Genomic DNA, 17,007 nt, shown 5'->3' with positions numbered 1-17,007 from the left:
TCCAGGTAGAAAACTAGAAATAACTAACCACCTGAAGTTTTACTCTCACAGCCCTATGGCTTTTTGTTTGTTTTGAGGTGAAAAGAAAAACAGTTTGTCCACCAACTCAAAGACCCAAACTTCCACTATGGGTGTGAGGAGGGTGGGAAATCACCAGGTGCATCATTATCATTTGCCTTATTCTAGCAAGGATTATCAGAAAATATATTTGTTTTTCTGCTAGCTGGAGCAAAGCCAAATATTCACAACTTAGACATTTCAAGAGAGTTCAGATGTTATTGATAATAAAACAAACACAAAGATTTCCCCCAAGACTATGGCTATAATTGTCATTTCTTACTAAGGAGGAAATTTTTCTTTGTCTTAAAGATCGATAAAGTAGGTTTGAGGATTGCTCAATCATCACCAGTTCCAACACCTTATTGTGTTGCACAGCCCAGAGTAGTTTTGGCTGTGGGCAGAGATGTCAGAGCTGCCTGCTGTTCTGCTGATGCAGAGGGAACAAGATGACTGCAGGTTGGTCTGATACTCAGACATGGAAATCAACTCTCGAGAAGTATTTGCTGATGGTACTGATGCACAAGTGGATCATGATATTTGCAAGGTTTTAGTTCTCTCGAGCTCATGACAGTTATGGGTGTTTCATTAATGGAAAGGAGTGACCCAAACCTAACAAGCCTGAAGGGTTAGCAATTTAACTCTACTGCAGATCTTGAATCTGGAAAAAGCTAACAAGTCTCCACCTTTTCCAACTGCTGTGCCAAGCAGCTGAATTACTGTGTGACGACACCAGCCACAGCATCCCATGGTAACAGAGGGGAGACTTTTCCAATAGAAGAGCCCTGGAACAGCTGAGCAGCAGGACCCTTGGGACTTGGCAGGCTGAGTGAATCAGCCAGCTCTGCTCTGTGCTGCCATGGCTAGACTGATTTTGCAACTAAATTAGCTAATTTAAAGGTGTTCTGAGCACCTCTGCACCATCCTTTCCACCCTTCTGTGACTCTGCACAGAAAATTTAAATGAAAGGGTGAAACAGACTTCTTAAAATCTACGGCCTAGTTTATCACCCATAAATATAACGCTTCTCCTGGCATCTTGTGGCTGACGCCATTCCCTACCAAATGCCCAATGAAACACTAGAAATGCTGTAGATTGGAGCCTACTGATGTGAAAATAATTGTACAGAACAGAGAAAGCAGCAGGGCTATTCCAGAAGCCTGTAAATCCACTTTTTTTAGTATGTATCATTTAGTGTTACCATAAAATCAGCATTTCCCAAGTGACAGAGCACACAAACATTGAGATGCACAGATCTCAAAAGCAAGGCATAGCATCCTATGCCTTCTAATTAGCAGTGCTGTCCTGATTGACTCTGGCTCTGCACCAGAGTCAGTACAGCTGTGAGCTGGCAGTGCTATGAGGGAGCAGCAGCTTCACACACCTGGGACAGGGAGGAAAGGAAGGAGAGATCCTAGGAGTGCAGGAGGGATACATGGAAACAGATATCAGAAGAAATGGGAGGAGTAGGAGAACATACAGAGGCAAAAACAAAGGACAAGAAGCAGAAACAAGGACACATTGGTCCTGAGATCTGCCCTGCTTTGGGGGAGGGACCACAGGAGAAAAAGACATCCCATCATATAGGCACAGCCAGCAGGTTGAAGGAGGTGATTGTCCCCCTCTACTCTGCCATCATGAGACTCCACTCAGAGTGCTGCAGCCCCCAGCATCAGAACCATGTGGACCTGTTAGAACGGGTCCAGAGGAGGACCACAAAGATGCTCAGAGGGCTGGAGCACCTATATGAAGAAAGGCTGAGAGAGCTTAGGATGTCCACAGCCTAGAGAAGAAAAGGCTTCAGGGAGACCCCATTGCAGCCTTTCAGTATTAAAGGGGGCTTATAAAAAAAGAGTGACTTTTTACTCAGGCAGATAGCAATAGGATGAACTGGAACAGTTTTAAACTAAAAGGAGATTTAGATTAGACATCAGATATAAATTCTTCAGAGGGTGGTGAGGCACTGGAACAGGTTTCCCAGATAAGTTGTGGGTCACCCATCCTTGGCAGTGTCCAAGGCCAGGCTGGATGGGGCTTTGGGCAACCTGGTCTGGTGGGAGGTGTCCCTGCCCATGGCAGGGAGTTGGAACTGGCTTGGATTGAAAGGGACCTTAAAAGATCGCCCATTCTATGATGCAGAAGAAGCATCATTTCTATTTTATAAAAAGATGCTTGTTTTCCACTGACTCATTTTTTTTTCAGGTAACATGGGCACTTAGTCAACCTTCTCTGGTAGCATGAAAGTAGGAGGGTACCTTTACACCAGTGCATGGAAACTAAGAACACAGTGAGGAGGCCACAGATCATCACAATTTGCATAACATTAAGGTTTAAAAAACAAACAAACAAACAAGAACACCACCACACACGGTTAAGGGTATGAATTCTGATGACATTTTCTTCCCAGCTCATCCCAAGCATTCCTTGTAAACGTGAGGATACTGTTACAAAACCTTGACATTAAAACTTAATTCATTCATGTCTGGAATTTGGAAGTAATTGTCTTTTGTCTTCCTTGTCTTTTTTTCCCTGAAGTTATTCTTTGCCATGTTCATTTTTTGCTTCCCTACCACCAAACTCCTCCTTTTACACAGCTAATTAAATCTATCTTTTAAAATATATATATATACACATACATACACTTCCATCAGGTGCAACTGACAGAGGTAAGGAGGATTCAGAGAGCCAGACCCAGGCTTTATTCAACAAATTGGAGATTCTTGTTTGTTTTGTTGATGTTTTTCTTTCCCCATGTATGTGTTCACCACAAAGCTTCTGTGTTGGTGCTGCCTGCAGGAAGGGCTCCCAGCCAGTGCTGCCACCCAGCCTGGGGGGTTCCAATCCCCAAGCACCGTGACATCCTGCAGACTAGCCACAGTACCTGATGCTCCTCAGTAATTGTTTCTTCCATGTCCCTGACTAGATTAGACCAACTGGAATTATAATAGACAATGAATGAGGCACGATTTTAATTTACAGAAACATTTCTCTTTAGATCCTAACATGTTAACATCTTCCCTTTTTTTTAAATTACTGTGTTTTTTTCCCCACTTTCCATTCTCTTTTCAGCTGGTTTATAAAGTATAAATGTATGGCTGGGTAAAGAGGGTATGCTTCCTCAGATAATCTCAATCCTGGTTTTAACTACAGGTGTAATTGTTACCTCCCGCTCCTCCAATAGATTAGCTATTTTTAATTAGGGAGGGCACATGTTTTGCTAAAGATCACCTATTTCATACTGAGTTCCTTCAGAACTCTTCCAAGTACCATCTGGAGCTGGTGACTTACTGCTTTTTAAATTATTGATTTGTTCCAACTCTTCTTCTGACACATCCTGATTATGAGAAAAGAGCAAATCCCAGTAGGAATGGCTCTAATATTCTCTGCGCTGAAGACTGATGCAAAGAAATCATTTAGATGCTCAGCAATGTCTTTATCTTCTTTAATTTCTACCTTTAATCTTCAGTGATCCAGTTTCTGAACTACTAATTAATTATCATTTGACAGAATAAGAATAAACCTAAAGCATTTTTATTTCATACCTCTAGCAGTTTGCAGTCTACTTGTATTTCCTTTTAATTCCCTCATCTAGTATTTACGCTAATTAACGCACCAATGTATAAGAAAGCTAAGTTTACATTTTCAAATTTGAAAGGATTCCCATTAGATAAAAAAAAAAAAAGACAACAAAAAAACCTCTCAAGCCTGCCATTCAGCTGTACTGGTTTACTCCTTGCCTGCCTAGTATTATTTTTGTTAGCAATGTACTTGCCCTCCAGACTTTATTATTGTTCTTAAGTTCAATTCATGGCATCTTTAAGGGTTATTCTTCCTGCACTTTTCCCTCAGGATCTTTCTTGACTAACCCTGTCAACATTATCGAAATCTGACTCTTCTGAAGTTCAAATTTCACCATCACATTTCTGTACTTTCTCTCTCACTGAGTTACTGGACTATATTATGTTAATATGACTGCTAGCAGCTTCAGATATTGTCTTGAATTCCTTCCTGCACATTGCTTAAGATCAAGGACCAAAAAAGTCAGGATTTAAGCACCTAAAAAGGGAACTTTGATCTGAAAGCTCATACCTACTTATGACACTGCTCTGGGCTGAGTAGATAGGCACCTACACGTTTCTTAGATCTGCCAAAAGCAACAACCAGGCAGAAACTGGCAAACCTGGAGCACGTAACCGACACCAGCAATAAGACGGTGATGGAAGCTGCCTTACTTGCTTCTGGACATGGAGAGGCTGCACACAAGGGAGGCCAAGCCAGTGTTGCCCACCTTAGAGGAAGCACCCAGACACCAGGAAAGAAGGCACGCACTCTCCCTCTTGTTGGAGCAGGGTCCCTGGATCCGGAAGAATGGCAACGTTTCTGGAGTGAAACATTATAGCTTGATGGTTTGGAGTCTCAGAGGAGAGAAGTCACCTAGGTTTGAGTCACTTATCCTTAGTGCTTTATTTTATCCAAGAGAGTTTAGTGCAAGGTGCACAGTCCCCAAAACAAAATGTTATTTACAGCCTTGTGCCTGCCAAGACACCTCTTTAATACATAGGAAGAGGTTATTTTTCTGAGGTAGAGATGCACAGGAACATGTTGATAGAGCTGAAGTTGTGGTCTGAGGCCTAGACCCTGTTCACAGTACTCAATCCTGAGGCCTGGCCTTGAGTGACACCCAGTCCCAGCCATAAAACTTGACAGTTCTTCAGCAAAGCACATGGAACTGTACCTCAAGCCCACACGAGAAGTAAAGGTGTCAGAGCAGACTTGCTTCAGCCTACTTTGTTTCTGTTATGCTTATTCCTAAATGGGTAGAAACTTCTTTATAGTTTTCTTTTTGTTCCCTGCTGCTGCCACACCTCATTACTGCTGGGCACAAGAGCCTGCCCACCACATCCCTGCCCAGCTCCCCCTCCACAAGTTGCCAAATGATCACTCAGGCAGCAAGAGACCAAGATGTGTCAGCAGAGCTTTAAATCATTTATTATTAGCAAGTGGTTGGAAAAAAAGAAATCAGCCTAACTCCATGAAAAAGACAATGACAATTCACAGTGCTCTGCCTGCAGCTGCTAAAGCCAAACACTGAATTGTTGTTAACGATTTAGCAAGAGGAGATTGCATGCAGCACAGCACAGGTAATCCTCACACCCCAGCCTATACTCCCCATTGGGTCGGCCATCCCACACAGGTGGCATGATCCTCCTCCACCATCGCGCTCCCTTCAGCCACGGAGATGTGGGCAGAGCAAACTCAAAATGCTGTTGTAGCAGAACACAACAACATTTAGCCAGGCCTCACAAACCATCCAAATACCAGCAGCCAGCTTGCTGCCTGCCTGAATGCACAGAGACCTGTTTTTGGTAACTCCAGACAGAAAACAGGTAGAAGTCTTGGTGTATTTATATTGCATGAAACCGCAATCAATGGCCACATATGCAAAAAAAACTGAGACCCTGCCCTCCTGCAGTGGGGGAAGAGGCTTTTACTGAACTTTTCTATTAAATATTCTGCCAAGGCCCAGTGACCACTGCTGCTCTCATCCAGCTCCTTCTGGTCTTTTCTGGCCAAATCCATAGCTTCTGGACGCAATAAGAGGATAGCAAATCAACAGAAAACTCCACCGCAACCACCTGACCTCTTGCCACTCCCCACTGAGACAGTCTAGGCTCAACAGACCATCCAAATCCCCTCTTCCCACCTCAACAGCCTGGGCAGAAGGGTGTCCCACAGCTGAGCACCTGCATGGCACCAGCAGCAGCTCAGCCTCTCGCGTCCCCATGCGCATCATGCGTCAAAGGCGGTCAGCAGCCAAAGGGCACCACGTCCCCCTACTTGGGTCCTCGCCAAAACAGAGCCACCCTTACCTTTCTGAGACACGTGTCCGCAGGAACAGGCTGTCCCGTGGGGTGGCAGGGAGGCCGTGGGGAGCCCCTGCACCCAGTCTTGCTGCTCACCACCCGTGGTAGCGATGGAGCCGGCACCCGGCAGATGTTTGGCTTGGGTGCAGCACGTCCCAGGCTCTAGTCAGGGCAATCAGCCACGAAGCTGCTCCCTGCTCGGCTCTAGCATCTTGCCAGCCACGCAGTCCAGGGAAAAAACGCCTCCTTCGAGCACCAGCGTCATTTCAGACGCAGGCATAGGATCACCTGCCTGGGAATCGCATTATGGATCAGATGGGAATACACTCCGGGCTTAACACCAGCACATTCTTCTCCCCAAAGAAAACGGGAATCCCAAAGAATAACGTGCAACACAAAAGGAAAACAGGGAGGGCTGCGTTGAAGGATGCTTCTGGGTCAGGGCTGTGCCGTTTGCCGGTTCAAGAGCACCATCTCCTGGGTGGCCTCGGTGCTCGGCTACCGGGAGTCCAGCCCAGAGCCGGGTTCTTGAACGCACGGAGCGCTGCAGGAGAGCACATCCCAAACCCTGCCTCTCCCTAAACCAGCAGCACCAGGCGTTCCTGAAAACCAGCCCTAAAAGCGGTCTCCTCTGAGCTCTGAGGGTCTGAACACGTACCCAGTCTACCTGGACCAAGTTCTCTTTGCAGTAATCAAGATATGCCATGTGTCAAAGATTACTTATATTTTCTTTAAGGAAAAAAACTAGTTACTTGAAGAGCTATTTAGATTTCAGACAAGTGAAATGGTGGGTAAGACCCAAAACATTGGGTTTCATAGTATTACCGTTCAACCGGGAGAACTTGGCTGACAAGTAATATTTCAAAAATACATATTGTAGTGTGGATTTGACATTAAAACTATAAAATGTTTGTTAATATACCCTTTAATAGTGTGTTTTCACTCACTAGATCATAGATTTAAGAGAAAAGACTCCAAAACTTTATTCTCAGCTCTGTAGCTATCATAGTATGACTAGCAAATCACTTCTCTGTACTGCAGCTTATAATGGCCTGTTAAATGAACATTTGAGTGCCCTACTTCACTGCTCTGAGGCTAAATTGTATGTAAGAATCCTTTGGGCTTTGAAGAATGGGCTTATATAACAAGTAAAAAGTGTAATTCAATGATTCTTCCTAATTCAATCCTCCTCCAAAGCCTTTCTGACTCAATTTACCATGAAACGTTAAGTAAAATTTTAAAGGATTTTACTCGACATTTTATTCATCTTTATAAAATAGTCAGTCAGCCCCCTAATGTGCAAGCTTCACGTTAGAAAGAACAGGATATAACTACAAAAACATACATACCAGTGTCTCAGTATACACGTAGGAGAATTCTCAGAGCTTTTTGCATAGAACTGTTGCAACTACACAAAAAATCATCACCCCTCCATGACTTGTTACAGTTAACTTCTTTAATTTACAAAGCCGTTTCAAAATGAATATTGAACTTGGCCCTTGGATTCTTCTTCGGCCCTATAAATCATCATCACCTGCACGTATTTCAGTTACACAAAATACTTTAGAAGTTATGGCACATATTTCAAATGTTAGAGAAACGAGTTTCAAGTGACTCCTTCTGTCTTTAAAGAAGTCTAGTGTGTTTATTTACTCTGATTTGAAAGGTCCTAAAATGTTCCAATATTTGAGGGGAAAAAAGTTGTTTTTAAGAGGTTTTCTTTCTTCTTGATAGGGGAGCACAAGCCAGCAGCAACCCTGCAAGCATTTTTGGTGTCTGATTAATCAGAAGTGATCTTCAAAACCAAGAAGACATGAATTTTGCTCTTTATATACAACACCACACCTTTCTTCTCAGTCACACCCTACGAGTTTTATACAACAGAATGGTCTTTCTAACCAAAACTGCCTTTGCTCCTAGCCAACTCCCTTACTTCCAGGGAAACTAGACGTTTGTGAGAAGCTGGATGGTAAGGCAGAGTTTATAAGTCCAAAGATCTTCCCCCAGTCCTAAATCAATCAGGATATAAGTCATAGTTCTGGTTTTGATACTTCTAGTACAAGAACACAGATGTTTCCCAAGAAGAAACATTTTTAAAAAGCAGTAAAGACTACCTGGAAGTTACACACCCAGGCAAAACAGCACAGGTTCTGTGCCAACAATGTAGATCTTGTTTTTATTTTAGCTTAAATCAAATAAAGCCTGAATCTACGATGTGAAGTTTTGTACATACCTTTCAAAGCAAATTATTGAAAATAGAAACTGAACCCTTCACTACCTCAATCCTTTTTTCTGTGTAACTAAAATCTGGTTTTCATAAATGATGCATGGGGATAGGCCTCAAGCAGTTAAATCAAATAGCAGCTTCGTTAGCCAGGAGTGTGCCACGTAAGAGATCTCGGTGCACTAAGACAGCGCCGTTCAATGGAATAAGCAGCCTCACAGCAAAAAGGCGTTAACACCCACACACACAAAAAAAAAAGCAACCTTGACTCACCAGACAGCACTATAAATAATCCCGAAACTTCAAACCCTCTTTAACCTTCCTCATTGTCTTTCCACCTTTGCTTACAGAGACATTAACAAGTGCTGCCTGTCTTGTAACCGATGAGCATTTTTTTCTTATGTAGTCCCGTGTTATGGATGTTGAAAAACCTGTCGTAAGGAGATCTGTTTTTCTCCAAGGGTGGTGGGGGTAAGGGCACAAACCAGGTTAGACGGGGATTTACTGTTCAGCCTGCCAGGTTTACATTTTATTACCATTCTTAGATGCAGGCACTGAAAAGGCCTTGACTGGATTACTAGTGTCGGCTCGGGAGAGGTTTCCCTTAGTATGATTCTCTGATTTCACATTCCCACACTTTGTTATCATTAACAGTCTCGGGGGGGGGGAATACCGGATATTTCTAGCCCACCTTTCTGAAGAATACACTGAGAACATAAGAATAAGGCTTAACAGACCCAAATAAAGACACTTCAAACACTTCAGGATGTTTTACTCTTCTCTTTTTATGATAGACAAGAAACACAAAATATTGACCACAATGTTAAAGCAAAGCAAAGGACATTGATGCCAGAAAATTCACTTACAGTGTAATCCTTTAGAGCGTCAGGAACCAGTAGCAGCTTGTTTTCTCTGGGAAACAACTCTCAGCTTAACTGATTTGAGTTCTTCCAAATGAAAATTAGCAAGGCAATAAAATAACATTCATAACTTGCTTCCATCTGCCCCATCAGTTCAACAAGAGCAAAAAAACCCACCCCTCTTTAGTGGAGGTTTAACCTTTCTGAAATCAGACTGCTTGTATTATATAACTGTTCTCATTTGCTTAAATCAAACCACCTTGCTTTATATGCAACAGGTGAGAAGAGTTACAAGATGCAAAGGATTACCTTGATGATCTGGTGAACAGCTTGGTTCACTTAGCTCAGCCTTTTACCCAAACAGCAGTATCACAGGCATCCTCAGACAAGTAATTACAATCAAAGTAGAGAACGCCAGCTTGTCAATCATTCATACTACAGTCCCATAGTAATAGAATGATAATAACAGATAATGGTTTACATGTATCCATCTCATCACAAGCCCTCAGTAACTCAACACAGCCAAACTGGGTCCAGACGCATCTCACTGGAGGAGCACTCAGCCAGGACACCCACCCGGTATAACACACGAGCACTGCAGAGGAGCAATGGGGCTCACGGGGTATCGCTAGAGCTGGCAGCTCAGTATGACCTACCTTGATCAGGAGATGCCATTCAGGTGGCAATGCCCATTCACACCTTGATGCCTGCTGTGCTGAGATGCAGTCATACATCGGCAAACCTCAGGAACAGCTATATTTGCTTTTCTTCTCCAGAGACAGATGGCAAGGTCAGTGCCCTGCCTGCTCTCAGCTGTCCTTCTCAGCAGCTTCCCAGGCAGCCTTCCCATGCCATGTTCCTGAGCACTATCACCTCTTCCACAATCAGGGTAGCACAAGCAGCTATGCCCAGCAGGGTCCTGCCACTTGCTGCCTCATGTGAGGAATCAATCCTCCTCTGGGGAGTCACCCTTTCCCCATCATATCCTCCCAGCCATGAACTCTTCGTGCACAAACCACCCACTAGGAGCTTAGGACACCCACTGATTGGAATCATCATCTGATTAAGCAGAGCACAGACTAGTGCCAATTTTCTAAAATGATCAACCTGAAAACTAGTTTGTTGGGGGAAATTCTCAATCAACTCCCAAAATAAGTGTCTTCACAAGCATCTAAAGCTTTACAATTTAAGTAGACACTGATTTTTTTTTTTATTGCAATGAGATTAACATGAGTATTTACATAGAAAGCATGCAAGATGTAAAAAGTGCTCATGCACACAGAGCCTGGCTCGTGGAGGAATGCAGGCAGAAGCCATATTTTATGTGCCTGTTCCTATGGCTTTGTTACACACACATTTTGGTATTGCTCTTCCTTATACTTGCTAAATACAAGACATTCTAATTAAGCAAAGGATTGATATAAACTACTACACATTATACAAAATTTTAACTGAGTAATTAAGAACAAAAAAGGGAGAAAGTAGAGAAAGCAAAAAAACTATTCATAATTTCAATAACAGCAGGGGCCTGTGGGGGATAGGAGGGGAAATGCTCTTCAGAGGAGAAAGAAGACCTGACAATGCTAGAAATACCTTTATCTTAAACTAGTAGCAGATAATACTGAAAATACTGAACTTTCACAGAATAAAGAACAAAGCTCCACAAAACAGCAGATTGGGGGGGTTGTTTGGTCTTTTTTTTTTAATAGATTTAGTAGCCAGACTAATAATAATTAAACATTGAAGTAGAAAATAAGTGGCTTTTCATCAAGTTACCTTAGTCTTTGTCTACAGTGTATGTTCATTTCATTTGGTCTTTTAACATGAATAACCAAGAGCTTTTGAAATTCATTTATTTTTCCAAACCTCATTTTACATTCAGAATGGCAAAAAACATGAAAGATTAGCTGTAAGAAAGCTCATTTAACCAGATTTCCAAGAGACGTAAAGCTGAATTCGAGATTTGCATTTCATGAATGTGATACTGTGTATGAACAAAAAAACCTGTTGCACTCATACACATAACTAACAATCACAAATGACTGCCTCTGAGCATATGTTATTCATAATCAGTGTTCATTCTCGAGTCAGTTCTACTGGTACTGGAGCTGAGCAGCTCTTTCATAAACAAGAGAATACACAGAGAACGTACATACTGCATTTAATCCAGGAGACAGTGACTGCACATAAACTATACAGAGCATTTACTGTAACCAGCACATTTCAAATTTTCTGTGAAGGCTGTACAAGTATATAGTTTGTCCACTAGACTGCTTGCTCAAGTGGACAAAAGAGAGAGAACTGGAACTTTCATGATATCTCTCATCTACCAGTTACAGTCCAGACCTCCTCTTCTACTGGCATTTTCTTTCCTTACTCGCATTTTAGGTTTCACATCAAAAGCAGTACCAGTTTCATTAGTCACTTAAAATGAAGAACTATTGTAGACAATCTATATAACACAGTTTTTCCAATCACTTCCCTATTCACATGCAAGCCATTTACTGCTCTATATTAAGTAAATTGCATTTAGAAACAGCTTTGTTAGCTTTTAACCTGAGCAGTATTGCTGTACAGATGAAGCTACACTGTTTAAGATGATTTGTGTTTTTACTTAGGGAAACAGGGTTATAGAGTTATATGAAGACTTCAGAGAGCTTCCAACAAATACTTATCTATTCAGTAGCCTTTCTGCTGCACTTTTTATCTTATCTCCATAAAACATTTCACCTGTTTATCCTATGTTTGAAGACCATATTCTATGAAGAACAGCACTCCAGAGGGAACACTTGGAAATAAAACAAATCTAAAAAGATAACTTAGTAACTACCGAATAATGCAGTAGTTACCAAAGTATTCTGCTGTAATGTTGTAAGCTAGAATACTGAAGTCCTAAAAAATTCCCACATTTTAGCTGTGACACAGAAGAACTCCAATACACAAAGTATATAACCGAGGGGAAAGCCACTTTGCAAGAGGTAGAAAAGGTTTCATAAAATCTTTAGGCACAATTCTTAGCAATCTTTTAAAAGCTAACAGAAAGTTACAAAGTAATAACGACCATTATACATGTATTTGTACTAGTGTGTTTATTTTTTACCCTTTAGAATAAAAGCATATTTCATGCACTCTCATATCATCTTTTCTAATATATTGTTTGAAGACTGTTTCCTCCTATATCATACGAGATAAATTTTACAAGCTCTCAGGAAGTCTTATCAGGAGTTATACAAAAGAAGATGCACTACTACTTCACACTTTTTTTAAAGGAACAAGGGAATGCAAACACTGTTTGCATAGGTTCATGTAACAAAGAACAAAGAAACAAATTCAAAATTCATAAAAATAAAATTGTTTTGGTTTACTCCTGCCCTCAATCAAGAGAATGTTTTTAGAAGTGTACTTGTTTTTAAACATGATTTCCACAAATGTATGCCTTACAGTGCAGTGGTTATACTCAAATTTTCACAACAATATCCATAAACCAAAATACTGAGATCACTACATTTACCATGAGCTAAGAGACAGCCACTGATAAATCTTAGTGTCAGTTCAAAAAGATGCCTTCTTTGAGCTGAAGTACATAAGGCTTTACTGGTAACAAGTTCTTATTGAAGACTTTCCTTATTCCTGTCACAGCATCTTTTTTTCGCTCATTTTACTTTTTGTCTTGGTCTTTTTCTGCATCCAGAAGTGCTGAGCGGATTCCTAACTTCTTCAGCTCTTCTACAAGATCTCCGTTCTGATGCATCTGGAGGAGTATATCACAGCCACCAACGAATTCACCATTGAGGTATACTTGTGGGATGGTGGGCCAGTTTGAGTAGTTTTTTATTCCTGCATAAAGACAAAACAAAGGTGTTAAAAGTTTCCTCTCTCCCTCCAAAAAGAATGGAATTTTAAACAGAATACAATTGCTTCAAGCTGACAGAACTACTGATATTTTCATTTCTTCCCCATTGTGGCAATAACTTATCTATATAACAGTAACATTAAAAGAAAAACTACATTAAATTTAGCTTTGTTCCCATTCCAACTCAAGGCAGGGGGTTGAAAGATACAAAGTCAGCTCCTACACCGACTTCAAACATGCTGGAAAAATGTAGTGTCTCCCTTCCTGCCCAGGAAACAAGCAGTATGGTTTTCATTCAATCAAAGAGGTGGGAAATCTTGAAAACCACTGAGAAATGTTTATACCCCTTTACCTTTTATATTTCCCAAAGGAACTTTAAAACATTTCATGTTTTATTGAATTCATACAGCTATAATTTAAATTGCTGTAATAAGAAGATGCATTCACTCCTCTAGAAGCCGAAGAAATTTTAAATTGCTTTATCTTGCAGTGCCAGACCTTACAGCCCAAGGGAGGGGCACAAAGGTTGAAGTCTCTCAGAACTCGCTATATCAAACAGAGCTAGCTACAGTCACAATTATGAAGTACAGAACTAAAGTTAAAAACCGTACTTCATTAAAGACAAACAAAGCCATCCAAAACTATTAACTGACCAGATGATAAATCAAATCTCAAATTGCACTGAAAGGCATCAGGAAAAAAAATATACAGAAAAATCTGTACATCAAGTTTGCCACTTTTAAAACTACCTTTCACGCAAAGCCACTATTTCAAAAAAGATTAAAAAAGACGGTAAGTCACATACCAGTGGTTCTGAAAAAAATAACAGCAATCTAGAAAAACTTTTGCTGACAAAGTATCCCTAACTATAAAGTACAACATCAGCTAAGAGATTTTATTTTAACTTAATATTTTGTGCATGAACACCTAATGCTTAAAAAGCCCAAAATAGCAAGTTTGGTGTATCAATGGCAAAAGGAACCAGCTAATCTATAACCATCTAACCTGATCTCCAGCATCACCACCTTCCTTAGCACTTCACGAATACCTTTCTTGTTCATTCAGATACAGTTTGCAAAAGTTAGAAGTTTTGGTCTGAACTTGTGTTTCAATGTTCAAGAAAAGTAGTACTTCTCTCAAACATTCCTTGGCCTTGAGTACTCCAAAGTACTCAAACTATCCCCCAAATCCTTTTATGCTAAAAACTTTTTAACCCATAACTGCCGCAATGAAGAACTGAGTCCCAACACAAAGTCATGCTCAGGGATAACCCTTCTCAAAAGAGCCACTGTAGATATAAATAAAGTTTGTTTCTGTTAAGATACTGTAATGCTAAACATGAGCTGAGAACCAAGGGCACCACATAGCAAATCTTCTGCTAATAAGCACTCCAGGGTAACATTACTCCTTTACAGAAATATTTTCTTCAAGGACCAGGCACTGATAGCACTTTCAAGGCCCTACTCAACTACAGATAAAAGCGTGAACACAGTCTAGCTGGACTGCCCTGTGTGCTGCCCTTCACATATGACAGAAGCTGCTTTAACTGTCTGTCTGCTGGAGCTCGACCAGATTACAAACTGAGTCTGTTAAATAAACCCTTAGTTTAACATGACATTTACCAAAACTGGTTCAGTAGTGTTGACACAAGTCAGCCCCGTCTATGCCTGCTGCACCGAGGATGCACTTTGGCGATGAACCCTTTGGCAGTGCAGACACTGCAAGGAACTTCCTTCCCATTCCCTGGAGGTTAGCGCTTCCCTCTGTGCTTCAGAAGCTGCAGGCTTCTCTTTTCAAACACTGTTGTAAAACCTTACCCCAGTTTAAAGCTTGAATAGCTGAACCAGCATATCAGAAGGCGACTGTGAGGCCACAACCTGTGCAAATTGCTACTGCAAGAGGTACCAAGAGCACTCCCCCCCTATTTCCCCAACTCCAGAGGCCAAATCTCAGCTTCTCTTGCCAGCACTAGCACTAATGAACAATGAACCACATCAGGGAGCTGATTCAAGCAACCAGTCTCACTCCTACCACACTCTCTACAGAAATGCAACACATTTTCATGGACATCATTAGTACTGGTGCAAGCGTGACTGAGGAAGAGCTAGTCCAAGGGTGGGAGGAAAGATCAAGATCACCCTCATGGCAGAATCCAGTACTTAGGTAATGTATAATCTGAGGGTGAACTACAGCAGTTCAAACTGGTTTAAACCACCACTCTTCCAGAAAGTAATCCCAAATTTCTCTACCACCTTAGCGACCTGAACCAGCCCTGCCATATGTATCAGCTGAGAGTAGGGTCGCTTATGGCAGAGACAACTCAGAGAAACCTGAATTGCTGTGGAACCACAGCCCAAGAGAGAACATTAAGGTCTCTTAAACCAGCTTTGGTAATGAAGGATTTGTGTCAGAGAAACGTATCCTCAGCTTGCATTCAAATAAATAAATCACTTGACAGAGGTACTAGCAACTATTTTACAGATCTGAGAGTGCTTTTAGGCAAAAAGTAAGGGCATGGAGCTGTTTTTACAGCTTGCCCTATTATAGCAAAGGGCAAGCTTCAGCAAGGTCATTTATAGTTCAGCTGAATTATATCAACCTCAAAATACCATGTTCCGCTAGGTCCAGGAAAGAAACCAACCAGCACTTCAAACACGCCTGAAGCACCATCTCTGCTAGCAGCCAACTCTTAATACAAGTGCTGCGAACAGGAATATGCGCAAACATTTACGTTATCCTCAGCTAAGTGCATAGCTGGTGACCAGCACACATGCCATATTCTCCTTGCTCAGGAAAGTGTGACATGCTGGGTATCTGACTTTTCAACACCTGAGGCCAGGAGAGATGAAGAAGGCCTTCAGACAGTTGCTGTTGGATCACATTTGGCAACCCTCCGAGCTACAGCTTCCGGCAGCCCAGCCCTCTCCTGTCAGAGGCTGCCAGCCACAGAAATTAGCGCACACTGGCTGGTTAGGGTGCAGTAGGTAACGGAAGTGAAGCAAGGTAGCAGCCCACTGGCCCTGGGAGCTGTGTCCTTCCCTAACCGCTCACATCAATGTCCATCCCTCCTGCTGGCTCCTGCACTCACCTCGCTGTGCAACGGCCCAGGCCCAGCCGCAAACCCAGCGACCCCATCAATAACTCCAGCTGGTTCTGCACACAGCTGGGCAACTCAGCTCCCGGTAGGTTAACGCTGACAAAAGCGCTGCTTGTTTGAGGGCTCACAGCAGCAAGAGAGAAATACTAATGGCTCGACTTCACGGGTTTTAGATTGTTTGGGTAAACCCTACAATTAATTTTTCTCCTTATTAAACAGTTTTAGTAAACCTTAAGATTAGTAAGTTGGGACACGTAATAAGGTTTGAAAACTGCCTGGATTTGCTCGTCTGCCAAAAGCAGTAGAAGATGTGCTCAGAAAATTCAGGAAGCCATGTGCAGCAGCAATAACCCCCCCGCGCCCAAAGGTGAGTACAGCCTTTGTACAACCCCAGGCGCTGCAGCCAGGCACCGAAGAGCCCCTGTACACAGCAGGGGTTCCTCCGCCGGCCCTGAGCTGCCGGCTGGTGAACGACCCTCCCTACGCAGGGGCCAGGGGCCGCCCCCCCCCCGTCCCGCAGCCTCCCCGCGGCCTGCCCCGCTGACCTTGGCGGAGGTCGGGGTCCTGCAGCACGTCGTGCGCGCGGTAGTCCTCCACGCCGTGCAGCCGCAGGATCTGCACCACGGCGTTGCTGAAGCCGCAGAGGGGCTGCGCGGGGCTGCCCTTCATGAACACCACCACCGGGTGCGCCCGCACCAGACGCTCCACCGCCTCCCGCGACCCCGAGCCCGACCCCGAGCCGCCGCCGCCTCCCTCGGCCCCGCCGCCCTCGGCCGCCGCCGCCTGGCTCAGCCGCCGCCGCCCGGCCCAGCCCCGCACTGCCCAGCCGCTCCCGGCCAGGCGCAGGCCGGCGCGCAGCGGCCCGCTCATCTTGCCCCGCCGCCCGCCCGCACCAACTGCCCGCCCCCGCCCCGCTGCGCCGGCCCAGAGTCAGCGTTACTTGCTGATTGGCAGAGAGGGGAAGAGGTCGCGCGGGAGCTTCGCCTTTTCATAGGCGGAACAGCTGTCAATCAAATCCGACAGCCAGAAGCGTGCCGCTCCAGCTAGCTTTG

At 43.2% G+C, this 17,007-nt stretch overlaps 2 protein-coding genes across 20 annotated transcripts in view; both read right to left on the bottom strand.

The window, feature by feature from the left end:
- The window catches only part of TUNAR (transmembrane neural differentiation associated intracellular calcium regulator), a 163,598-nt gene extending 153,059 nt beyond the window's left edge, over positions 1-10,539 (bottom strand). For 4 of the 19 annotated variants that reach the window (XR_013951980.1, XR_013951981.1, XR_013951982.1 and 1 more), the window contains exon 1: positions 5,928-8,379. Coding sequence is in view for 1 of the 19 variants with exons in the window: in XM_080594286.1 (XP_080450412.1) it covers positions 9,662-9,739 (78 nt within the window). In the remaining 18 variants the exon portion in view is untranslated. The other 15 variants (XM_080594296.1, XM_080594297.1, XM_080594299.1 and 12 more) reach the window with 12 other exon arrangements.
- A 141-nt stretch (positions 10,540-10,680) lies between these two features.
- Positions 10,681-16,854, bottom strand: GLRX5 (glutaredoxin 5). The gene is made up of 2 exons (XM_080594285.1): positions 16,501-16,854; positions 10,681-12,842 (listed from the first exon to the last, which is right to left on the bottom strand). The coding sequence occupies exons 1-2, from the start codon at positions 16,823-16,825 to the stop codon at positions 12,664-12,666; spliced, it is 504 nt and encodes a 167-aa protein (XP_080450411.1). The 5' UTR covers positions 16,826-16,854; the 3' UTR covers positions 10,681-12,663.
- Positions 16,855-17,007: the final 153 nt, after the last annotated feature.

This window comes from Anser brachyrhynchus, assembly GCF_964034855.1.
Source record: "Anser brachyrhynchus genome assembly, chromosome: 5".
Classification (NCBI taxonomy): Eukaryota; Metazoa; Chordata; class Aves; order Anseriformes; family Anatidae; genus Anser; species Anser brachyrhynchus.
Note: the sequence above shows the minus strand (reverse complement) of the source record. Positions and strands in the feature narration are given on the sequence as shown.